A 19,764-nucleotide genomic window follows, 5' to 3' on the forward strand; every position below is an offset into this window, starting at 1 on the left:
TGTTTTCTTAATTCTCCTGTTAGTTCGTTATTGGCATATACAAATGCAACTGATTTCTGCATGTTAATTTGTATCCTCCTACTTTGCTGAATTCATTTATCAGTTCTAGTAGTTTCTTGGTGGTATCTTTGGGGTTCTCTATGTACAGTATCATGTCATCTGCAAATAATGACAGTTTTACTTCTTCCTTTCCAATCTGAGTGGCTTTTATATCTTCTTCTTGTCGATTGCTGTGGCTAGAACTTCCAGTCGTCGTCGGCAGCCGTCCGTCTCGAGAGACGATGGTGTAGCTTCTTAAGAGTCTATCTGCACCACCGAGAATGGCTGTGCAGTCCGACTCGGGAGTGACACGGTATCTGTCTCCTCCCGTGTTGAATCGACATCTTGCGATGACGCTGAAGCTACAGAGCCTGGGCAGGGTAATATGGAGGGTCTGCTGTTGCCCATGCAGCAGACCCACCCTCTCTTCGCAGCTGAAGGGTCCAAGGGAAAGACGGAGTCGATACAGCTTGGGTTCAGGTGCGCCGCAGGAGTTGCCGGTGTTGACTACAACGTCAAACCGCCTTAGGGACTCCGGCTCCGGATTTTCTGTCGGGGTTTACTCCCTTAGCCTTTCCCCTGAAGAGGTATGCCGCAAGGCAGCCAGTACTATGTTGAATAAAAGAGGTGAAAACGGACATCCTTGTCTTCTTCCCATAAACAACGAAATCAAGGAAGATATCAAAAGATACCTTGAAACAAATGAAAATGAGGACACAACAATCCAAAATCTGTGGAACACTGGGAAATTCATAGCATTACAGGCTTATCTCAAAAAACAAGAAAAAGCTCAAGTAAACACTCTAACTTTACACTTAAAGGAACTTGAAAAAGAACAACAAACAAAGTCCAAAGTGAGTAGAAGGAAGGAAATAATAAAGATCAGAGCAGAAATAAACAAAATAGAGTCTAGAAAAATAATACAAAAGATCAATGAATCCAAGAGCTGGTTCTTTGGAAAGATAAACAAAATTGACAAACCTTTAAGCAGACTCATCAAGAAAAAGAGAGAGAGAACCCAAATAAATAAAACCAGAAATGAAAGAGGGGAAATAACAACTGACACCAAAGAAATACAAAGGATTGTAAGAAAATATTACAAACAACTATATGCCAACACTGGACAATCTGGACGAAATGGATAAATTCCTAGAAACATACAATCTTCCAAAACTAAATCAGGAAGAATCAGAGAATCTGAATAGATAGATTACACCTAGTGAAATTGAAACAGTAATCAGAAAACTCCCAACAAACAAAAGACCTAGACCTGATGGCTTCACAGGGGAATTTTACCAAACATTCCAAGAATAACTAACACCTCTCCTTCTCAAACTATTTCAAAAAATTCAAGAGGAGGGAAGGCTCCCAAACTCATTTTACAAGGCCAGCATTATCCTAATTCCAAAACAAAGAAAGAAAACTGTAGGCCAATATCCCTGATGAACATAGACGCTAAAATCCTCAACAAAATATTAGCAAACTGAATACAGCAATGCATAAAAAAGATCGTACACCATGATCAAGTGGGATTTATTCCAGGAATGCAGGGTTGGTACAACATTTGCAAATCAGTAAATCTGATTCACTACATAAACAAAATGAAGAATAAAAACCACACGATCATATCAATAAATGCAGAAAAAGCATTTCATAAAACCCAGCACCAATTTATGATAAAAACTCTCAGCAAAGTGGGATTAGAGAGAATATACCTAAACATAATAAAGGCCATATATGACAAACCCACTGCCAGCATCATACTCAATGGGTAAAGAATTTTTTATTCAATTTTGGAATCAGTGGAAGCCACAAAAGTTTTTTAAGAAGTAAGTTTTACAGTTACAGCTGTGTAGCAGAAAGTGAAAAGGATGGGGGGGGGGTAAGGAAAATAATTCACTCCAGACAAAAATGAAGAGGGCTGAACTAATAGATTTATAAGGGAAGGAACAGATGCAAAGGTTTTAAAGATTTAGAAGCAAGAGCTTAGTTTTTGATTAGAAGCAAGAAATAAAAGGAATAACTAAAGATGATTTGGAGATTTTCAGAATGGGTAACTGGAAAGATAGCAATCTTAATAACTAAGATTAGGAAAATATCTTGCCATATCCTAATGGCATTAGCTGATACTAGTCTGTTTCCCAAATGTACAGTTTGCTTCCTAAGGAGACTGTCTGTCCTCTGTACTTCTCTTGTGTTCACCATGATATTATTACCTAGCACAGGGTTGGACAGAGTATGAGTAGTTCCAAATAAGTATTTGGAGAATTGAAAGCATATTCTTCATTTTAACAAAATGACAAACATTGTTGTAAATAGATTTTGAAGTAAAACAATTCTGAACAAAAATTAGTAGATAGGAAAATAAATTCAGAATGTGGCCTTAAAAAAGTAAGCATGAGAATGTGAATAAGGAGTCTAAAAGATATATTAAATTTCTCATGGCATGAAGAATAACAAAGAAGTATGACAACAAATCTTGGTACAGGTCCTCAAAAAGGCCATTGGGGAGTAGAAGTGAGCAGGGCATGCAACTGGGTTACAGATCTTGAGCACAAGACTTCCTGGCATAAACAATCTTATTCACAAGAGGACAATACAGTCAGTTCCTGCACTCAACAAAGTACTTATTGTTCCTTTTTTTCACTGATAACTTAGAGCAACTGATGATAAAACAACCAATCTTAACTGAATCAATGTTTTAAAAAATATATAAACCTACTGTTTCTATGACTTATCAGGCCATTCTTCCTTCCAGCTAGAAATCTTAGTAGGGAGAAAGATAAAAGGAAAAGAGGAAGTAGTGAGGTTGGGGTCAAGAAAAAGAGAGAAATAAAGCTGTGAAAGTTCAGCTCATTCACTCCTGCTGGGCACAAAATAGCTGTGCCAGCAGAGGTCCAAGGCAGGCCCAGAGGATTAGATGCCTAGCGTCTGGCAGATGATGCAGATAGCCTTCCTTTGCAAGTACGATATTCCAAATTACTAGTGCAGTTATTTTCAATGTTTTCTTTGTTTTTAAGTAGGAGACCCTTTCTTCAAAACTCTTATATAGAAGTTCAATATAAAACAGATAAAAAGTAGAGCTGCTCTAGCTGAAAAAAGAGAAGGGAATTGAAAGCCTCATCTGCTCAGCAACCTCCTTCCTGGAGGCAGCCCTGAGGAAGCATGTCTATGGAAATCCTAGGGTTCCAAGAGATGGATTCTTCCCAATCTAAATCTAATCATCTCAATTTGAGGAAAAACTTTGGTTCATACTTCTGCCTCAGTTTCTGTACCTATAAAACTTAGAGTATTTACAGCTTGAAAACAGATTGAGTCATACTAATAGTCACAAGAATTTTAAATTATAAAATATATAAAGTATTAGTAAATTTCTAAGACAACTAGAAAAGCACTTAGAAAATAAAAATTCTAAGAATTTTGAGAATGGAAGATAGTCATGCTCAGACTGACATTTAAGACATCCTAGGGAAGTATAATAAATATTTCTACTACTTAGTACTCCTCTGGGTAACAAAAGCCAAGAGGATTCTACTTGCTCTAGGCCATTGGTAGAAAGGTAGGATAATTTCCTTTCATTGTGTTCAAAATACACAATGTAAGTGAAGAAACAAAAACATAAAAGATATAAACAATTAGAAGCTTCCATTCCCAGGTTTTTAAATGCAGTATATTTGAGACAGGTGGCTTATGCAGAACAAAAGGGAGTCACCAGAGGAATGCAAACCCACCACAGTTAGCATTTAATTATAATACTTCTCATGGATTATATGCATACTATGAATTATAACAAATCCATATGCTTAATATACATTATCTCAATTGTTGACTTATTGTGGAGATCAAAATAGAGTTAACATTAATTTTTATATCTTAGGGAACTTGGCTAAAAACTAGAATATTACTTTGTATAAGTTAAAAGGAAGGATGTGTCATTCTTGAGCAATGGAACCAAAAATCAAAGGCTAAGAAAGTAGATCAAAGAGACATCAGAACAATAATGGTATCATTGGTCTTATCACACCACCGTGTTTCTAGGCTGGAACACATACATATTTAGTAAAACAGGACAAAGATAGAAGTGGACTTGTAAGGGATAAAGAAGCCAGTAACTCTCAAAACAAGTAGGAGATAATTAACAGATGAATCATTGAAAAGGGGAGAGGAAATGACATTCTGCAGTTCCTCACACATATCTCTGGGATCAAAAGGAGGAAGATTGTCATCACCAAACACAGAGAAATGGGAAGATGTAGCCAGATAACTTTGCAAATAAATTGGAGAATAGACCTATAACTAGATTACCCTTAGTTAATCACACCCTTAGTTAAGTAGTTAATCACTTTAGATTGTGAACCCAGATTAACCAGTAATGGAGAAACAGGGCAGAAGGAGAGGAGAGGGGGAGCTAATTGCCTTAGAAAGGGGGAGCTATTCGAGTTAGTATAAAACCAGTTTTCTTTGCCTACTTTGCACACGCACGCCCTTGGCTGGCTGTGCACCTGACTCTGCAGACTTGTGAATAAACACCTCACTTTGCTGCTGAAGTCCTGTGTCCTGGTGTTTTATTGTGAGCATTTCTCAGACTCTAACCAGTATTGTCTAATACAGTAGCCACTAGATTCATGTGGTAATTGAAATCAAATCAAATAAAAATTTAGTACCTTGTTCACTCCAGCCACATTTCAATGTTCATTAGCCATATATGGCTAATATTTCCATCACTGCAGAAAGTCCTATTTAACAGCATTACTCTAGAGAAAACCCTTGAATGTATTTAAAACAGCAGCAGACATACAACAAATGTTAGGTGAGTGAATGAATAAGGCAGACCAGCTTCATTGGGCCATTTAAAGAACTAGCCAAAGTAAAAGAAACATTATAATAAGAGCTAACATTTACTGGGCACTTAACACAAGCCAGGCACTATTCTATGTGCTTTATATGTGCTGTGCATGAAAAGGGGCCACATACTAACCCTGACAAGCTCAGGGGAGGTACGTGGGGTGGCCTTACAAACTCAGGGACCTAAGTAACCATATAGGACTGTTACAGAAACAGGGGAGTCCAAAATCCCCAGAGTTTGCGGCTGGGGGAGGGGGAGAAGGAAGCAGCTTTAAAAATGCCTCCACATGCCTGAGGCTGGTGGCTAGTGTCTTTTTTATGCAAAATGGCTTTAATGAATTCAAAGCCTCGGGTAGATGGGAGGAGTCTTGAACCAGGGGACGGTATGGAAAAGCACACAGAGCCTGCATGAGGTTCTGTGAATGGTCAGAACTGTTTGCAACGCCCACTGCATCAAAGGACGCAGTCAGGGATATATAAGCAGCTGCGGACATTTTAGCGCGCGCGCGCTCGCGCTTGCTCTTACTCTCGCTCTCGCTCTCGCGCTCTCTCTCTCTCTCTCTCTCTCTCTCTCTCTCTCTCTCTCTCTCTCGCTCGCTCGCTCTCGCTCTTTCACCCCCTCCATGCGGCCTGGTAAAGGGGCCTTCTCCATGCGGAATAAAGAAGCTAAGTTCTCCATGTGGCTTGGAGAAGGGGTCTCCAGGCTGCTTTAAGAGGCTCTCACCATGCGATTTTGAGAAGGAGAGGTGATCCATGCAGTTTGCAGGAAGAAGGCAGTTTGCAAGGAGGCTGAGAATCAAGGCGGTTCTGCATTGAGAGCTGGAGGGCACCACAGCACAGAAAGGACCTCCCCAATCAGAAGAGTGATTGGCGGCTGCTGGTAAAGCTGAACTGTGTTTGGAAAGTAGGGAAACGGTTTCTCTAACTTCTCTAAAGCTAGCCTGGTTTGGTAGGGGGGAGGCAAGAATATGTGTTTATGGGTGTTTTAAAGGACATAAGACTTAACAACAGAAATCCGCAAATAACTAAATCTATATAACTGTTAAATAAACAATTCTTTTTCTTTTCACTAAACTCTGGTATTGAGAGTTATAATTTTGGCGGCGGGCAATCGGTCCCCTAACTAAAGAGCCCGTGGGTTTGTTTTCAATTGGAGCAGCCCAAGGGTTCTGTAACAGGATGGTCTAAAATTAAAACTTTTTAACTAAAAGCAGTTTATGCCAGGTAGTCCTGTCCTAGGCTACAATCTTCCCTGGCAAACGATTGAGCCAGTCTATTGTCTTTCTGCATCTAAGATAACATATCTTTGAAATACCATGGTAACTTCCTCTTTTCCAGACCCCTCAGGGCACACAACCACACCAGAGAGAGACCACAAATCCCTTCATTGTTATTGTTATCATGCTGATTGTTGACTTAAATATCCTATACCCAACCTACGGAATAGAAGTGCGTCTATCATTTTACTTTTTATTCAATCCTAAAGGTTTTCCCACTTTGCTTTCACCTCTCTAACCTACCACCAGTGATTTGCATGTAACTCGCTTTCATATCCTCTTCTGATTGAAATGTATAAAGCCGGGTGCCGAATTGTCATTTTATGGAGCCTTTTCTCAATCTGTTGAGGTTTTGCTTCCTGGCAATTGTCATCAGTTTGGCTCAAATAAATTCATAAAAACTCTTACATGGCCCTGACTGGCTAGGGTCAGTAGATTGGGCATCATTCTGCAAACTAAAAGGTCATTGCTTCTATTCCAAGTTAGGGCACATACCTGGGTTGTGGTGCTGATCCCCTGCTGGGGGAATGCCAGAGACAACCAATCAATGTTTCTCTCGCTCTATTTCCCCCCCCCCTCAAAAAATAAATAACATCTTAAAATTCTTACAGGTGTGGACATTTCTTACTATGACAGCAATAATTTAATTAATGCTCAATAACAATTCTATGAGGTATTCACTGTCATTACCTTCATTTTATAGATAGAAGTACTAAGGATCAAAGAGGTTAAGTAATTTTCCCAAAATCCACGATTTGAATTCAGGCAGCTTGATCTAGAATCTAGAGCCTTCATTTCTAATCATTACACTATACTACTTCTATTATATAACAACTATATTTTTAAGTTTTGCTGTAATGGAATAAAATTTATTTAAAGTCAATCTTCTCAAGCATTCTCAAGTCAAGTTCACAGCAAAGAATGTAAGAAAAGAAGTGGTGAAATAAATATATATATATATTGGAAGGAGCCCTGGCCGGCATAACTCGGTTGGAGTATCGTCCTGTAAACTGAAAGGTGGCAGGTTCGCTTCCAGGTCAGAGCACATGCCTAGGTTGTGGGTTATGTCCCTGGTTGGGGCATGTACAAGAGGCAAACAAAAGATGTTTCTCTTTCATATCAATGTTTCTCTCCCTCTCTCTCTCCTCCCTTCCCCTCTCTCTAAATCAATGACCATGTCCTCGTGTGAGAGAGGAAAGCACGCACATACATGCACACACACACAGGCAGGAAATATACAAAATGTTAATATTAGTTTGATCCCTAGGTGCCCAGATTAAGGGCAATTTTTATTTTCTTGGTTTTGCTCACTCTATTTTCTAAATGTTCCACAGTGATTACGTATAACTTCTGTAATAGTAACAATAATCATAAAATATTTTTAAGCAAGATGAAAATATAATCAGCTTAAAAGTCCCTAAGCAGAATATCAAATCAAGACTCCTCCATCTCATTCTCACTGTAGAGGCCCCTAACTGATCTCTCAGCCACCAGTCTCCCCAACACTAAACAACCATTTTGAGTTTACCATCAGTTACCCTGTCATGATAGTCCTTGCTCAGACTCCAATATATAGAGCATAAAATATAATTTTAGCTTTATGCAAAATATTTCTGAATAATTTGGTTCAATTCTATCTTTCCACCTTTCTCTACCAATATTATCCTATCAAATCCTCAGTTCTTCTAGAAGCATGGTAAAAGAGTCCAAGCCTCAGAGTCACAGCCCTTAGCCAACACATCATCTTTTGGTCTTAGTTCCTTCAATGGAGAATAGTTGTAAAGATTAAATCTTTAAATAGGTAAAACATCCATCATACAACAAGCCTTCAATAAGTGATGGTTTCTCATTATTGTTATTTTTTGCCAAATGGGTTTTGAATTCACTGACTCCTCAAAGAACTTTGCACTTTTACCTCTGTGCTTCATCTATTACTATTTTGCTCCTTTTGGAGTTCCTTCCCTATTAAAATTCAAGTTCCAGTCCAAGTCAACTTCCTCTAAGAAAACTTCCCTGCTTCCCTGACTCTGCCAAGCTAATAGATCTCTCATTATTTTGCAATTCTATAGCACTTATAAGTTACCCCAGTGAAGGTGTCCTCTGCTGATTTTATTAGTTCTCTTTTCATGTATATAAGCCCTAGATCCCCAATTAGAGTGTAAATTCCTGCAATGAGACATTCCATTTTATATATACCTTTATACCTTTCTGATATCTGACATATCATCAGGCATATACTAGATGCTCGAAAAATGTTTTAATCGGAATTTTGGATTGGGAAGAAAGTCATCATAAAAATATTGGTTGAACATTTTTGTAGTGGACTAGGAAGCCAGTAATTCTATATAAAGATAGAAAGTTTCAAGTAAGCAGTACAATCTAATTTCGTAATTTATTACCACTGACCAAACACGTAAATCATACTTAAGCTATCTGATTTCTCTCTAGTCCAATATAAATATTAGCAATAAATGACCATAGGTAGAGAGTACTTTTAACTTTCCAAAGTGTCTTACCCATAAGCCCTACTTGAAGATATATTGACTTAAATTGTCTTTTTTGGTTTTGTTGGGGTTCAGAACAAGTCAATCCAAGATGTGCCTCTGTGGTATGCAGATTATTTTGAGCTAAAGGCAACCTAGACCCTTGGGCTCAAGAGAAACTCCTGCCCCCCAAACCCCACTCCTTTAATTACCTAGAAGAATTTTAATTAGGGGCCTTGTCCATAACAAGAGATCACCAGAGGTAACTTTTCTGACCTCTCTGTACGTCAGGGAAAACGACCTGTCACTGAACATCTGTTCTTCTCATGTTCCTGCAATGACCTCTGCAGCCCCAGGGTGCCTCACCCTCATCCTTAACTCAAAACATCATACGTATGTCATTTTCCCTGTCTGTCTCTGAAACTCTCAGGTATGTGGGGGTTAGGTGGGATTCCCATGCATACACACATAATTAAATTTAATTATTTTCTCTTGTTAATCTGTCTCATGTAGATTTAATTATTAAACTACCCAAAAGAACCTAGGACAGTAAAGGAAAGTTTCTTTCTCCCCGATAGTTACATTTGGAAATACACTCACCTCACTACCCCCGCAAAAACATCCAAGATAATTAGAATAAAGATTCAGACTCTGATTACTAGAAAGTGATTATTATAAAACCTTATTATATATAAAAGTAATTCTCCCTTATAAAGGTGAACTCTCAAGTGAGTGCTAAAAGTTAAAGGTAGATAGCCTGAGGCATAACTTAATTTTTATTTTCATTCACTGATTTAATTACAATTCCTCATAAAGGAATTAAGAAAATTAAGTAACTATAAGTCTAACATCTTTTTGATAAAATACTAATTCAGCAGTAGAAAACAATTGTTCTAATAAGCTGCTACTAAGAGAAAGCAATTTGAGAAACAGAAGAGTTGCTTCATTAAATGCAGTTAATTGCAAGAAAATTAAGTCTCAATAGGTAGAAAAAGACCTACAGCACAGCTGAACACCAGCAAGACAGATTCAGCAGGAAATCCTAAATCTCTGTTTTTAGCTGTTAATGCTAAACATAACAAGCTTCCAATAATGCTTCAACTTTCTCACTGACCACCAGAAGGAAAGAAAAGCCATTACCTAAGGATGTTGGGATGGGAGAGTCTTTTCATAAGCTGCACTTCCTTCAGCATGTTTGCCCGGTTACTGCTCAGTGTGTTCATTTTAAGAGCCATCACCTGACCAGAAGCTCGGTGGCGCACCTAGAAAATGAAATAAAACAAGAAAAGAGGCTCAAAGGCAGCAGGAGTATATGAGGCCAAAGTCTACGCATGTAGAACATGCCAAGGTGTTTTAGGTCCAGTTTAGATAAAATAGACATGGTAGGGGATGTTTTTCTGTAAACTCTGTGATTACATTAGGGTCTCACTTCCACTAATGAAGGAGAATTCTTCCATCCAAGACCAAAATTGTTTCACATCAAGCTGGTCAAAAAAACTCTGTTAAATAACACCTCAAGAAGGCATGTCTTTTTTTTTTTTTAGTATCTTACAGGAAACAGGGGCAATTTATTAGTCTGGTTCCTCATGACCAACATTGCTGAATCTCAGGACACTAAAAGGAAAAAGTCCCTTTTGTGAAATTTTAAGTGTCCACAGAAAAGATAGATGCACAAGCCTTATAACACTTAATGGACAATAAAGCTGTCTTTATAGGACACTAAAGACACAATCCCAAAATCTCCCTCAAGCATGATAAAATACATAAGATAAAAAGCATTTCATGTTAAATTCAGAAAGAAGTTGGTAAACCTTTTAAAGCTAATATTGTAGTAACCCAACCCAAAGTACTTTGTAATCACTTAAACACGCTCAAGTCAGATATACATGGGCCACACAACTTACACAGAGGAAAGTCCACTTCTAAAACATTCATCCATTATAGAATTCGATCTCTTTTACATGAAAAGAATATATTATTTTATAATTTCAATCCATATTCCACAGGTTTCAAAACCCACAATACTTTACTTAGAAGAAAATGAACTATGTTTTCACCCTCTAAATGTGGTCTTAGTAGTAGCAAAATGAGACTATCAAAGAAAGCAGTTTATCTTACCCAAAAGAAGCTCAGTTATTCACTGAGATTTGTGTTCCCTATTGAGAAATTATGAATGAGGCAGTAGAAAAACAAAGTACCAGGACCTCATTACCCTCTGGTTAAAAAAAAGTCACTTTACCTCTTGCGCAACAGGGACTTACTATGCAAAAATGTTGTCATCCTATGGACTTTCAAGAGTATTTTTTCAGTATGTTATACTTGACCAAGTGGAAATTCCAATAGAAAACATGACAATCTACTTAACCCTTTAATCTCCAGAAATTCCTTGAAATGGCAATAGCCCAGAAGTTTAGCGTATCTATTAATACAGGGCAGACATCACAACTAATGACAGAATTCAGAGAAACAATGTTTTAGAGTAGTCAGACAGAAGAAGGGGAAGAAAGAAGGAAAATACTCAGGGCCACAGGAATGCTGATCAGAAAAACTGAGGCAGAACGTTGGCTGTCCCTCACCTCTTCTAGATCACTTAGTGAGATTTGGAAACCAACTCTCTTTCTAGTGCATCAATGATTCTGTTGTCATGTACCTCGTGATGAAAGAGAACTGGCTTTCCTTTTCAGATCCTGCATGGATAAGTTAAAAGAGACATTTATATACAAAGAACGCACTGACAGTATTTTTCCAACTCTATTTACAGAAGACATCTGTGTTTTAACAAGAGCTCTCTCCATTCTGAAAATCACTCTTCTTTTTTTCTTTTTTTCATCTCCTGAAAACTATCACTCTAACTTCTTAACAAAATGTCTGCTTTTAGGACGTTCAGCATTAAAACAATGTGTGAAATTCAGTGTACAAGATAATGAACATGTTCACAACTCATTGTATTTTGTCATTCATCTGCATGAAATATTATTTTCCTTTCTTCTAGCTTCTCAAATTATACTTATCTTTCAAGCCACACTCAAATATCCCATCATTGCTGAAGCCTTCCTTGACTCTCTGGAAATTATTTGTGGTTTCCTTCTTTACACTACCTCAGAACAACATTCATAACACCAGTATACCACTCATCACATAGTTCTGTATATAAATATCTCCTCACTAGGCTATAAAGCAACTTGAGACCAGGAGTACTTGTATATTGTATTCATTCTTGTCTTACAGTGCCTAGAAGGCCTGGCACATCACAGGGCACAGTAAGAACAAGAATAATAGTTAAATGATACTTCTAATATAATTTTTAAGAGCCAGTAAGTCATTAATTTATACAGGTGACTTATTTGGGGGTGAATGGTGGGGAAGATTGTTTTTCTTTCTTTTTCTTTTTTAGGTGGCAGAGGCTGGGAAGAGAATGGAAACGGGAAAGCAGTATAAGATTTGGCCAACATGTTCTGTAGTTTACCATGTAGAAAAGGACAAACAATAAGCTATATGGCTAGTCGGATAAGAGAGAGAATAAAGAATAAAATATAGTACAAGAGGTATTTTATATAGATGTCAATGGAATGAGCACTTAGGGAAAAACTTCACGGGACTTCAGTGAAATCGCAAAGGCTTAATAGGTTTTGTTTTTTTTTTAAGTACAGAATAGAATAGCGATAAAGAGAGAAAAAAGTACCATCAAGTATAGGGCCAACAAAATGTGAAGAACCTGTCTAAAAGCAGGAGGATCTTCATTCCAAGTTATCAAAACCACAAAAAATAATTAGCCCTCAAATGAGCTTAGATTCTCAGAGTAAAGGAAAGATCTAGTTCTGCTTAAGTTTGTCCTCTAGACATAGATCAGAGTTACTACTAATAAGAGGATTCCCAAAGGACTGATATCTTTAAATATCTTTTAAAATAAAATTAAGAGGACTGATCGGTGTGGTTAAGGGCACTGAGTGTCATCCCTCCAACCAAAAGGCTGCCAGTTGGATTCCTGATTGGGGCACATGCCTGGGTTGCAGGCCAGGTCCCCCATTGAGGGAGTGTGAGAGGCAACCCATTAGTTTCTCTCTCCAATCATGTTTCTCACCCTTTCTTTTTCCCTCACTTCCCTCTCTTTAAAAATAAATAAATAAAATCTTTAAAAAATATATAACTAAAGATAAGACCTCAGAAAATTAAAAATAGAATTGCCATATGATCCAGTAATTTTATTTCTAGTATATACCCAAAAGAATTGAAAGCAGGGTCTCCAAAAAAAAAAAATTATATACATATGTTTATAGCAGTATTATTTACAACAGTCAAAAGGTAGAAACAACCTAAATGTGCATCAATGGATGCATGGATAAACAAAATGTGGTATTATACATACAATGGAATATTATTCAGCCTCAAAAAAAAGGAAGGAAATTCTACAATATGAATGGACTTTGATGATATGCTAAGTGAAGTCAGTCATAACAGATAAATACTGTACGATTCCACTTTTATGAGATACCTAGGATCGTCAAATTCACACCAGAATATAGAATGGTTGTTGCCAGGGGCTGAGGGGAAGAGAGGAATTAGCATTTGTTTAATGGGTACAGAGTTTCAGCTTTGCAAGAAGAAGAGTTCTGGAAACTGGTAGCACACAATGTGAACTGAATTGTACACTTAAAAATAGTTAAGATAGTTCTGGCTGGTGTGGCTCAGTGGATTGAACACCAGCATGCAAATCAAAGGGCTGCTGGTACAATTCCCAGTCGGTACTTGCCTGAGTTGTGGACCAAGTCCCCAGTTAGGGATGCACGAGAGGCAACCACACATTGATGTTTCTCTCCCTCTCTTTTTCCCTCCCTTCCCTTCTTTCTAAAAATAAATATATGAATTTTTAAAAAATGGTTAAGATAGTCAATTTTATGTTATGTGAATATTATCATAATTATGAAGGAACAATTAAAGAGTGGAGAGGATATGAGGAGAGGGAAAGGGAAGGAAGGAAAAGGGAGGGAGGGGAAGAAGAGGGGAGGAAAGGGGAAGAAAGTGGAAAGAAGGGGAAGGGGGTGGGGAGGGGAGAGAAAGTAAAATGAAAAGAAAAGAAAAAAGAAAAGAGCCCTGGCTGGTGTGGTGTGGCTCAGTGGATCATGGGCCAGCCTGAAAACTGAAGGGTCGCTGGTTTGATTCCCAGTCAGGGTACATGCCTAGGTTGCCAGTCCCCAATCGGAGTGCATATGAAAAGCAACTAATCAATGTTTCTCACCCTCTCTTTCTACTCCCCTTTTCCTCTCTCTAAAAATAAATAAATAAAATCTTAAATAAATAAATAAGAAAAAGAAAACAATTAGAATATCTAGAATATCTAAAAGACAACTGAGGTGGGGCAGGGTAGTGAAGAGCAATGGGGGAAAAACTGGGACAAATGTAATAAAACAGCAATAAAAAAATAATAAAAGAAACGATAACTGTATAACATTCTGCAATGTGTAAGAATATTATAGATTAAAAGAGATTAACAGATAACCACTGAAATGAAATCAAGGTATAAGACTTCTTGATTGGATTCTGGGTCACAAAAAGCTATAGAAGACTTTCTGGAAGCAAATAGGTAAATTTTATTCTTATTTTTAAAATATTTTATTTATTTATTTTTAGAGAGATAGGAAGGGAGGGAGAAAGAGAGGGAGAGAAACATCAGTGTGTGGTTGCCTCTGGCATGCCCCCAACTGAGAATCTGGTCTGCAACCCAGGCATGTGCCCTGACTGGGAATGGAACTGGTAACCCTTTGGTTCACAGGCCAGCATTCAATTCACTGATCCACACCAGCCAGGGTCAAATAGGTATATTTTAATAGGGACTGCATATAAAATAATTTTACTAAATTAACTTAATTGTCTAAGGTATAAATAATGTTACTATAGCTTAGTAGAATGTATTCTTAGAAGATTCATAAAAGTTGAGAATCTCTTCTCTAGTACAGTGCCTAGCCCTTATGAGTTGACTGTTAAAAAAATTGCTGAATTTAAATGGTTAACTTGAGTCAGGAAACTCATTTTCTAGAGAGTAAGCAAAGCATAAACCTCTGACCAGATCAGAGAAACAGTAAAGAGAGAAACAGCAATAATAACAACAGAAGAACTGTCACAAAGCAATTAATAATAAAGTTAACCATTAAATGACTGATTTAGGACTTCTGGTCAAGAAATCACAAAGCGTATACAAAAAGTACAGAGTAAGTGGGTATAGCAATATGAATATTAGGCATACAGAGTTTAAAGCAGTAGTTTTCAACTGAGGCTATACTGCCTCACTTTGAAGGTGTTTTTGAAGTTTTCTGGTGAAATGTTTTGGGTATAACAGTAATTGGAGGCAAGGAGTGTTGTGGGCCAGAGATGCCAGACATCCTGCAAGGTACAGGACAGTATTGCACAAGGAAGTATTGTTCCATGTGCTGTGTGAATTTCATATGTACCTGAGTTTGGAGTCTAATTCTATTTTACACAAAAACAAAGTCATCTTGCATGGTTTTAATATGTAATAAATTTTCTATACTAAATGCAACTACCTTGTAAATTGAGGAAAAGTTTCTTTTCTGTTTTGTTCAGATCATCATTAAGAATTTGTCAACATTTCAGAAAATTCAACAGCCAGTGGAATGTTACTCCTGGTATCTTTTTTGTTTTTTTAATTGATTTTTAGAGAGAGAGGAAGGGGGGGTGAAGAAAGAGAAAAATATTGATTTGTTGTTCCACTTATTTAAGCATTCATTGGTTGCTTCTTGTATGTGCCCTGACTGGATATCAAACCTGCACCCTTGGCAGGACTGCTCCTGGTATCTGAATACCAATTCAACACATATGTATCAGAATCCATTTACAGTTTTTATATTAATGATGATTTAGCCTTTGTTTCAAAATATCAAATATAAGTAAAAAGTTTATTTTTGATCTGTCCACAAATAAAGTTATCAATGTGCCTATTCTGCCAACTTTTTCCCTAATGAAACAGCAAAACATTCAAGATTAAATGAACATTTAACAAAGAAACACTGATAAAGTTGGCAAAGACATACCATACCTCTTTGTTTTCTCTCCTTCATCAATCTGTTTTTTGTCTTGTCATGCTATCCCTGTTTCAATAAGTTTACTTTCATTTTTCCCTTATCACATACAGATAAGTCTGGTTGATTATTACTTTTATTCTAATATCCACAAGTACCTCTAATCTTTAATTTTTCTTTTTTCATGGAATAACTTGTGATTGACTCCTCTTAAACCTAAAACTAGTATCTGACTACTTCATTATGTCTTCTAGAATGGTCAGGTCCAAAAATCTGAGTACTAAAATCTTTATTTTTACTAATTTACTCTTCTTTTATCATAGAGTTAGAGTATCATGGTGATGTTTTATACTTATGAGCAATAGTAATCTTAATTATCTATTAATTTCACTTCAGGGTAGTTAGGTGTTTTTTTTTTTAATTGTTATAGCTTTTCATGAAGATGGCGTCAAACACAAAGGAATGCCCTGCCCCTCCCAAAGAGAAAGCTAAAACAAAGGCTTTCAAGGGCAGGAAAGCAGGGATGAAAGGCATCCACAGCCACAACAACAAAAAATCTGCACATCAACCACCTTCCCACAGCCCAAGACATAGCAGCTCTAAAGACAGCCCAAATATCCTCAGCAGAGTGACCCAGGAGAAGCAAGCTTGATCAAGTTTCTCCTGACTACCAGTATGCCATGAAGAAAATAGAAGACAGCAACACATTTGTGTTCATTTGTGGATGTCAGGCTAAAAAAGCACAAGATCAAACAGGCTGTGAAGAAGTGCTATGAAACTGACATTGCCAGGGTCAAAACCTGATGAGGCCTGATGGAGAAAAGAAGATATATATTCGCCCTGACCAGGGTGGCTCAGTTGGTCAGGCACTGTCCCACAAAGCAAAAGTTTGCCAGTTGGGAGAGGGGAGGGAGAGAAGGGGGATAAGTAAGGGAAGGGTTTAGTCAAGGAACGTGTATAAATGACTCATGGACATGGACAATGGGGAGGGATATGATTGTGGAAGAAGGGGTGGGCTGGGTGGGGGGAAACAATGGTGGGGGGGAAATGGGACAACTGTAATTGAAAAAAAAAATAGTAAAACTAAAAAAAAAAAAAGTTTGCGAGTTCAATCCGGGTCAGGGCACACGCCTGGGTTGCAGGTTTGCTCCCTGGTAATCCTTCTCTTTCTCTCTCCTTTCCCCTTCCCCTCTCTCTAAAAATAAATGAAACTAAATCATATTTTCTTTTAAATGAAGGTATATAGTCAACTGGCTTCTGACCATGATGCTTTCAATATTGCCAATAAGACTGCGATCACCTAAACTGTGTCCAGCTAGCTAATTCTAAATTATGTTTTTTTCACCATAAAATTGTTAGAATAGCAATATAGGTAACATTTACAGCACATACTTGGTTCTGCTATGTAACTGCTTTATACAAGGTCTGTCTAGAAATATCCAGCCATGTGGTATGAAAAAGAGGCATTTATTGAAGAAAATACAAGGTACAAAAACACTGTAAATAGGACAATGACACCTCAGTCTCCCCTTCAAAGTAGACACCTTGGGACCTCACACAGTTCCCGCATTCACCACCAACTGCTCCATAATATTTTCCTGAATCTCATCGATGGTCTGAAATCTCTTCCCTTTCAAAGGTAATTTTTAGTTTGTCAGGGTGCAAAATCCAGGCTGTAGGGGGGCTGAGCCACCTGGGTTATTTTGATGTTTCCCCAAAAAACTCAGCACATGATGCATGAGCGGATGTGTTGTCATGATGAAGCTGCCCATCACCAGCTGTCTATAGCTGTGGCCTTCTGAATCATCCAAATAGTTTATGCAGAGGAATATTCAAGCTTAACACAAAATTGGATGCAGATGCATTGCTCTACTCGCTCAGTCATTTTGATGTGACAGCCACACATTACACATGCTCACTCAATGGTGTCTACCACTCCCACTGACTAGTACAGTGAGGTCGTCATTGTCTATGCATGTGCATTCCAGTCCACTCTCCTTGGCTGCCCGGTTATGTCAATGTCACACAGACTGTTCTTGTTATATTAACCATGGCTAGACTTTTTCCGGACAGACCTTGTTGTATATATTAACTCATTTAATCCTCAAAATAATTCCAAGAGGTAGGTATTATTAATATCCCCCATTTTACAGCTATGGAAACTGAGACTTTCTCAAAATCATACATCTAGTAAATGGCAGAGCCAGAATTTGAACCTAGATAATGCAAAGAACTGGGCATGATAGGGCTGAGAACAACTGATGGAAGGAAAAAAACATTGTGTGCACACTACATAGTAATTACTATGTCAAGAAATAATAATATTGGTCTTACATGTATCTAACAACATGATCTTGTAATACCTCAAACAAAAACTGACCCCCAAAATGGCAAATTTGGCAAATGTGCCATCTTCATGGGAGTTTTTTTTTTTTTTTTTTAACATCCTCACCTGAGGATGTATTTATTGATTTTTATTTATTTATTTATTGATTGATTTTGGAGAGAGAGAGAAATCAATGTGAGAGAAACATCAGTTGGTTGCCTCCCATGTGCACCTTCCCAGGGATCAAACCCACAACCTAGGTAGGTGACCTGACCAGGGATTGAACCCACAATGTTTTGGTGTACAGGACAATGCCCCAACCAACTGAGCCACCACCCAGCCAGGGCTTCATGGGATATTTTAACCTATTTCTTAGAAAGTAAAAGCTCAAGTATACATGAAAAACTCTACCAAAGTGCATGGGTACTACACGATAAAAAAATTCTCAAAAAATTTCAAAGAATTAATGTGGTTCAAAAACCACATTTCTAGAGCACTTGGAAATAAAATTAGAAATCAACGATAAATAGATAATTAAAAACAAGAATAGTGCACAATACTAATTATTTACCCAACATCTTAGATGGTGATCCAGCAACCTTGCAGCTAGAGTGGGCCAGGTGACAGTCCTACTGAAGAGATTAAATAGGAATTTCTAGGTGGGGGTTCTGAGAATGCTACTGTTTTCCTGGTGAAATTGTCCTTTATCCTTCCCCCTTTCTATAGACTGGAGCAAAGGTGTGTAGTACTTACATCAAAAAAATTAGCTATCTTGTAAACAAAAGGACAAAAGCCACACACTCGTCGGCAGCCGTCCATCTCGAGAGACGATGGTGTAGCTTCTTAAGAGTCTATCTGCACCGCCGAGAATGGCTGTGCAGTCCGACTCGGGAGTGACACGGTATCTGTCTCCTCCCGTGTTGAATCGACATCTTGCGATGACGCTGAAGCTACAGAGCCTGGGCAGGGTAATATGGAGGGTCTGCTGTTGCCCATGCAGCAGACCCCCCCTCTCTTCGCAGCTGAAGGGTCCAAGGGAAAGACGGAGTCGATACAGCTTGGGTTCAGGTGCGCCGCAGGAGTTGCCGGTGTTGACTACAACGTCAAACCGCCTTAGGGACTCCGGCTCCGGATTTTCTGTCGGGGTTTACTCCCTTAGCCTTTCCCCTGAAGAGGTATGCCGCAAGGCAGCGGAGGTTTTTTGGAGTCAGAGTTTTCCTTCTCTGATGTGCCCTGACTGGAAGATCGAACCAGCGACACTTAGCTCGCAGGCCGACGCTCAATCCACTGAGCTAAACCAGCCAGGGCACACACTACACATAGAGGAAGCTAGAAAAAGATTGGATTCTTGATGACTTTCTGCAGCCAGATGCACAGCATAGGAATTTCTCAAGATTTGAGAAAAATTAATCTCTTATTTGAATAAGCCACTGTGTTCAGGTTTCTGTAACATCCCATCAAAGACAATCTAAACTGATTTGCAAAAGATTAAAAAAATAAATGAGTTAGAGTTCAACTAAAGATGCTAGAAAACCAAAAAGTATAATAAAGGCAAAAGCAAAAATCAATGAAATAGAAAACAGAGAAACAATTGAGAGGTTGAACAAACAAAAAGCGGACTTGGGGAGGAAAAAAACCTAATGAAATGAAGAAACAAAGCTCCAGTGACTCTGGATCAAGAAAAAAATCTTCCATTTTCTGGTCCCTGCCCACCATTCTAGAGGCATCTCGAGCTTGCCATTCCTTTACATGTACCCACC

At 38.1% G+C, this 19,764-nt stretch overlaps 1 protein-coding gene across 2 annotated transcripts in view; it reads right to left on the minus strand.

Annotated features, from left to right (window-relative positions):
• The window catches only part of TESK2 (testis associated actin remodelling kinase 2), a 113,265-nt gene that overhangs the window by 53,168 nt on the left and 40,333 nt on the right, over positions 1–19,764 (minus strand). For both annotated transcript variants that reach the window (XM_090269349.1, XM_090269348.1), the window contains exon 3: positions 9,785–9,906. In XM_090269349.1, the coding sequence (XP_090125475.1) occupies positions 9,785–9,906 (122 nt within the window). The remainder of the gene's footprint in view (positions 1–9,784; positions 9,907–19,764) is intronic.

Source organism: Furipterus horrens, unplaced genomic scaffold, assembly GCF_987537825.1.
Source record: "Furipterus horrens unplaced genomic scaffold, mFurHor1.1.pri manual_scaffold_3, whole genome shotgun sequence".
Lineage (NCBI taxonomy): Eukaryota > Metazoa > Chordata > Mammalia > Chiroptera > Furipteridae > Furipterus > Furipterus horrens.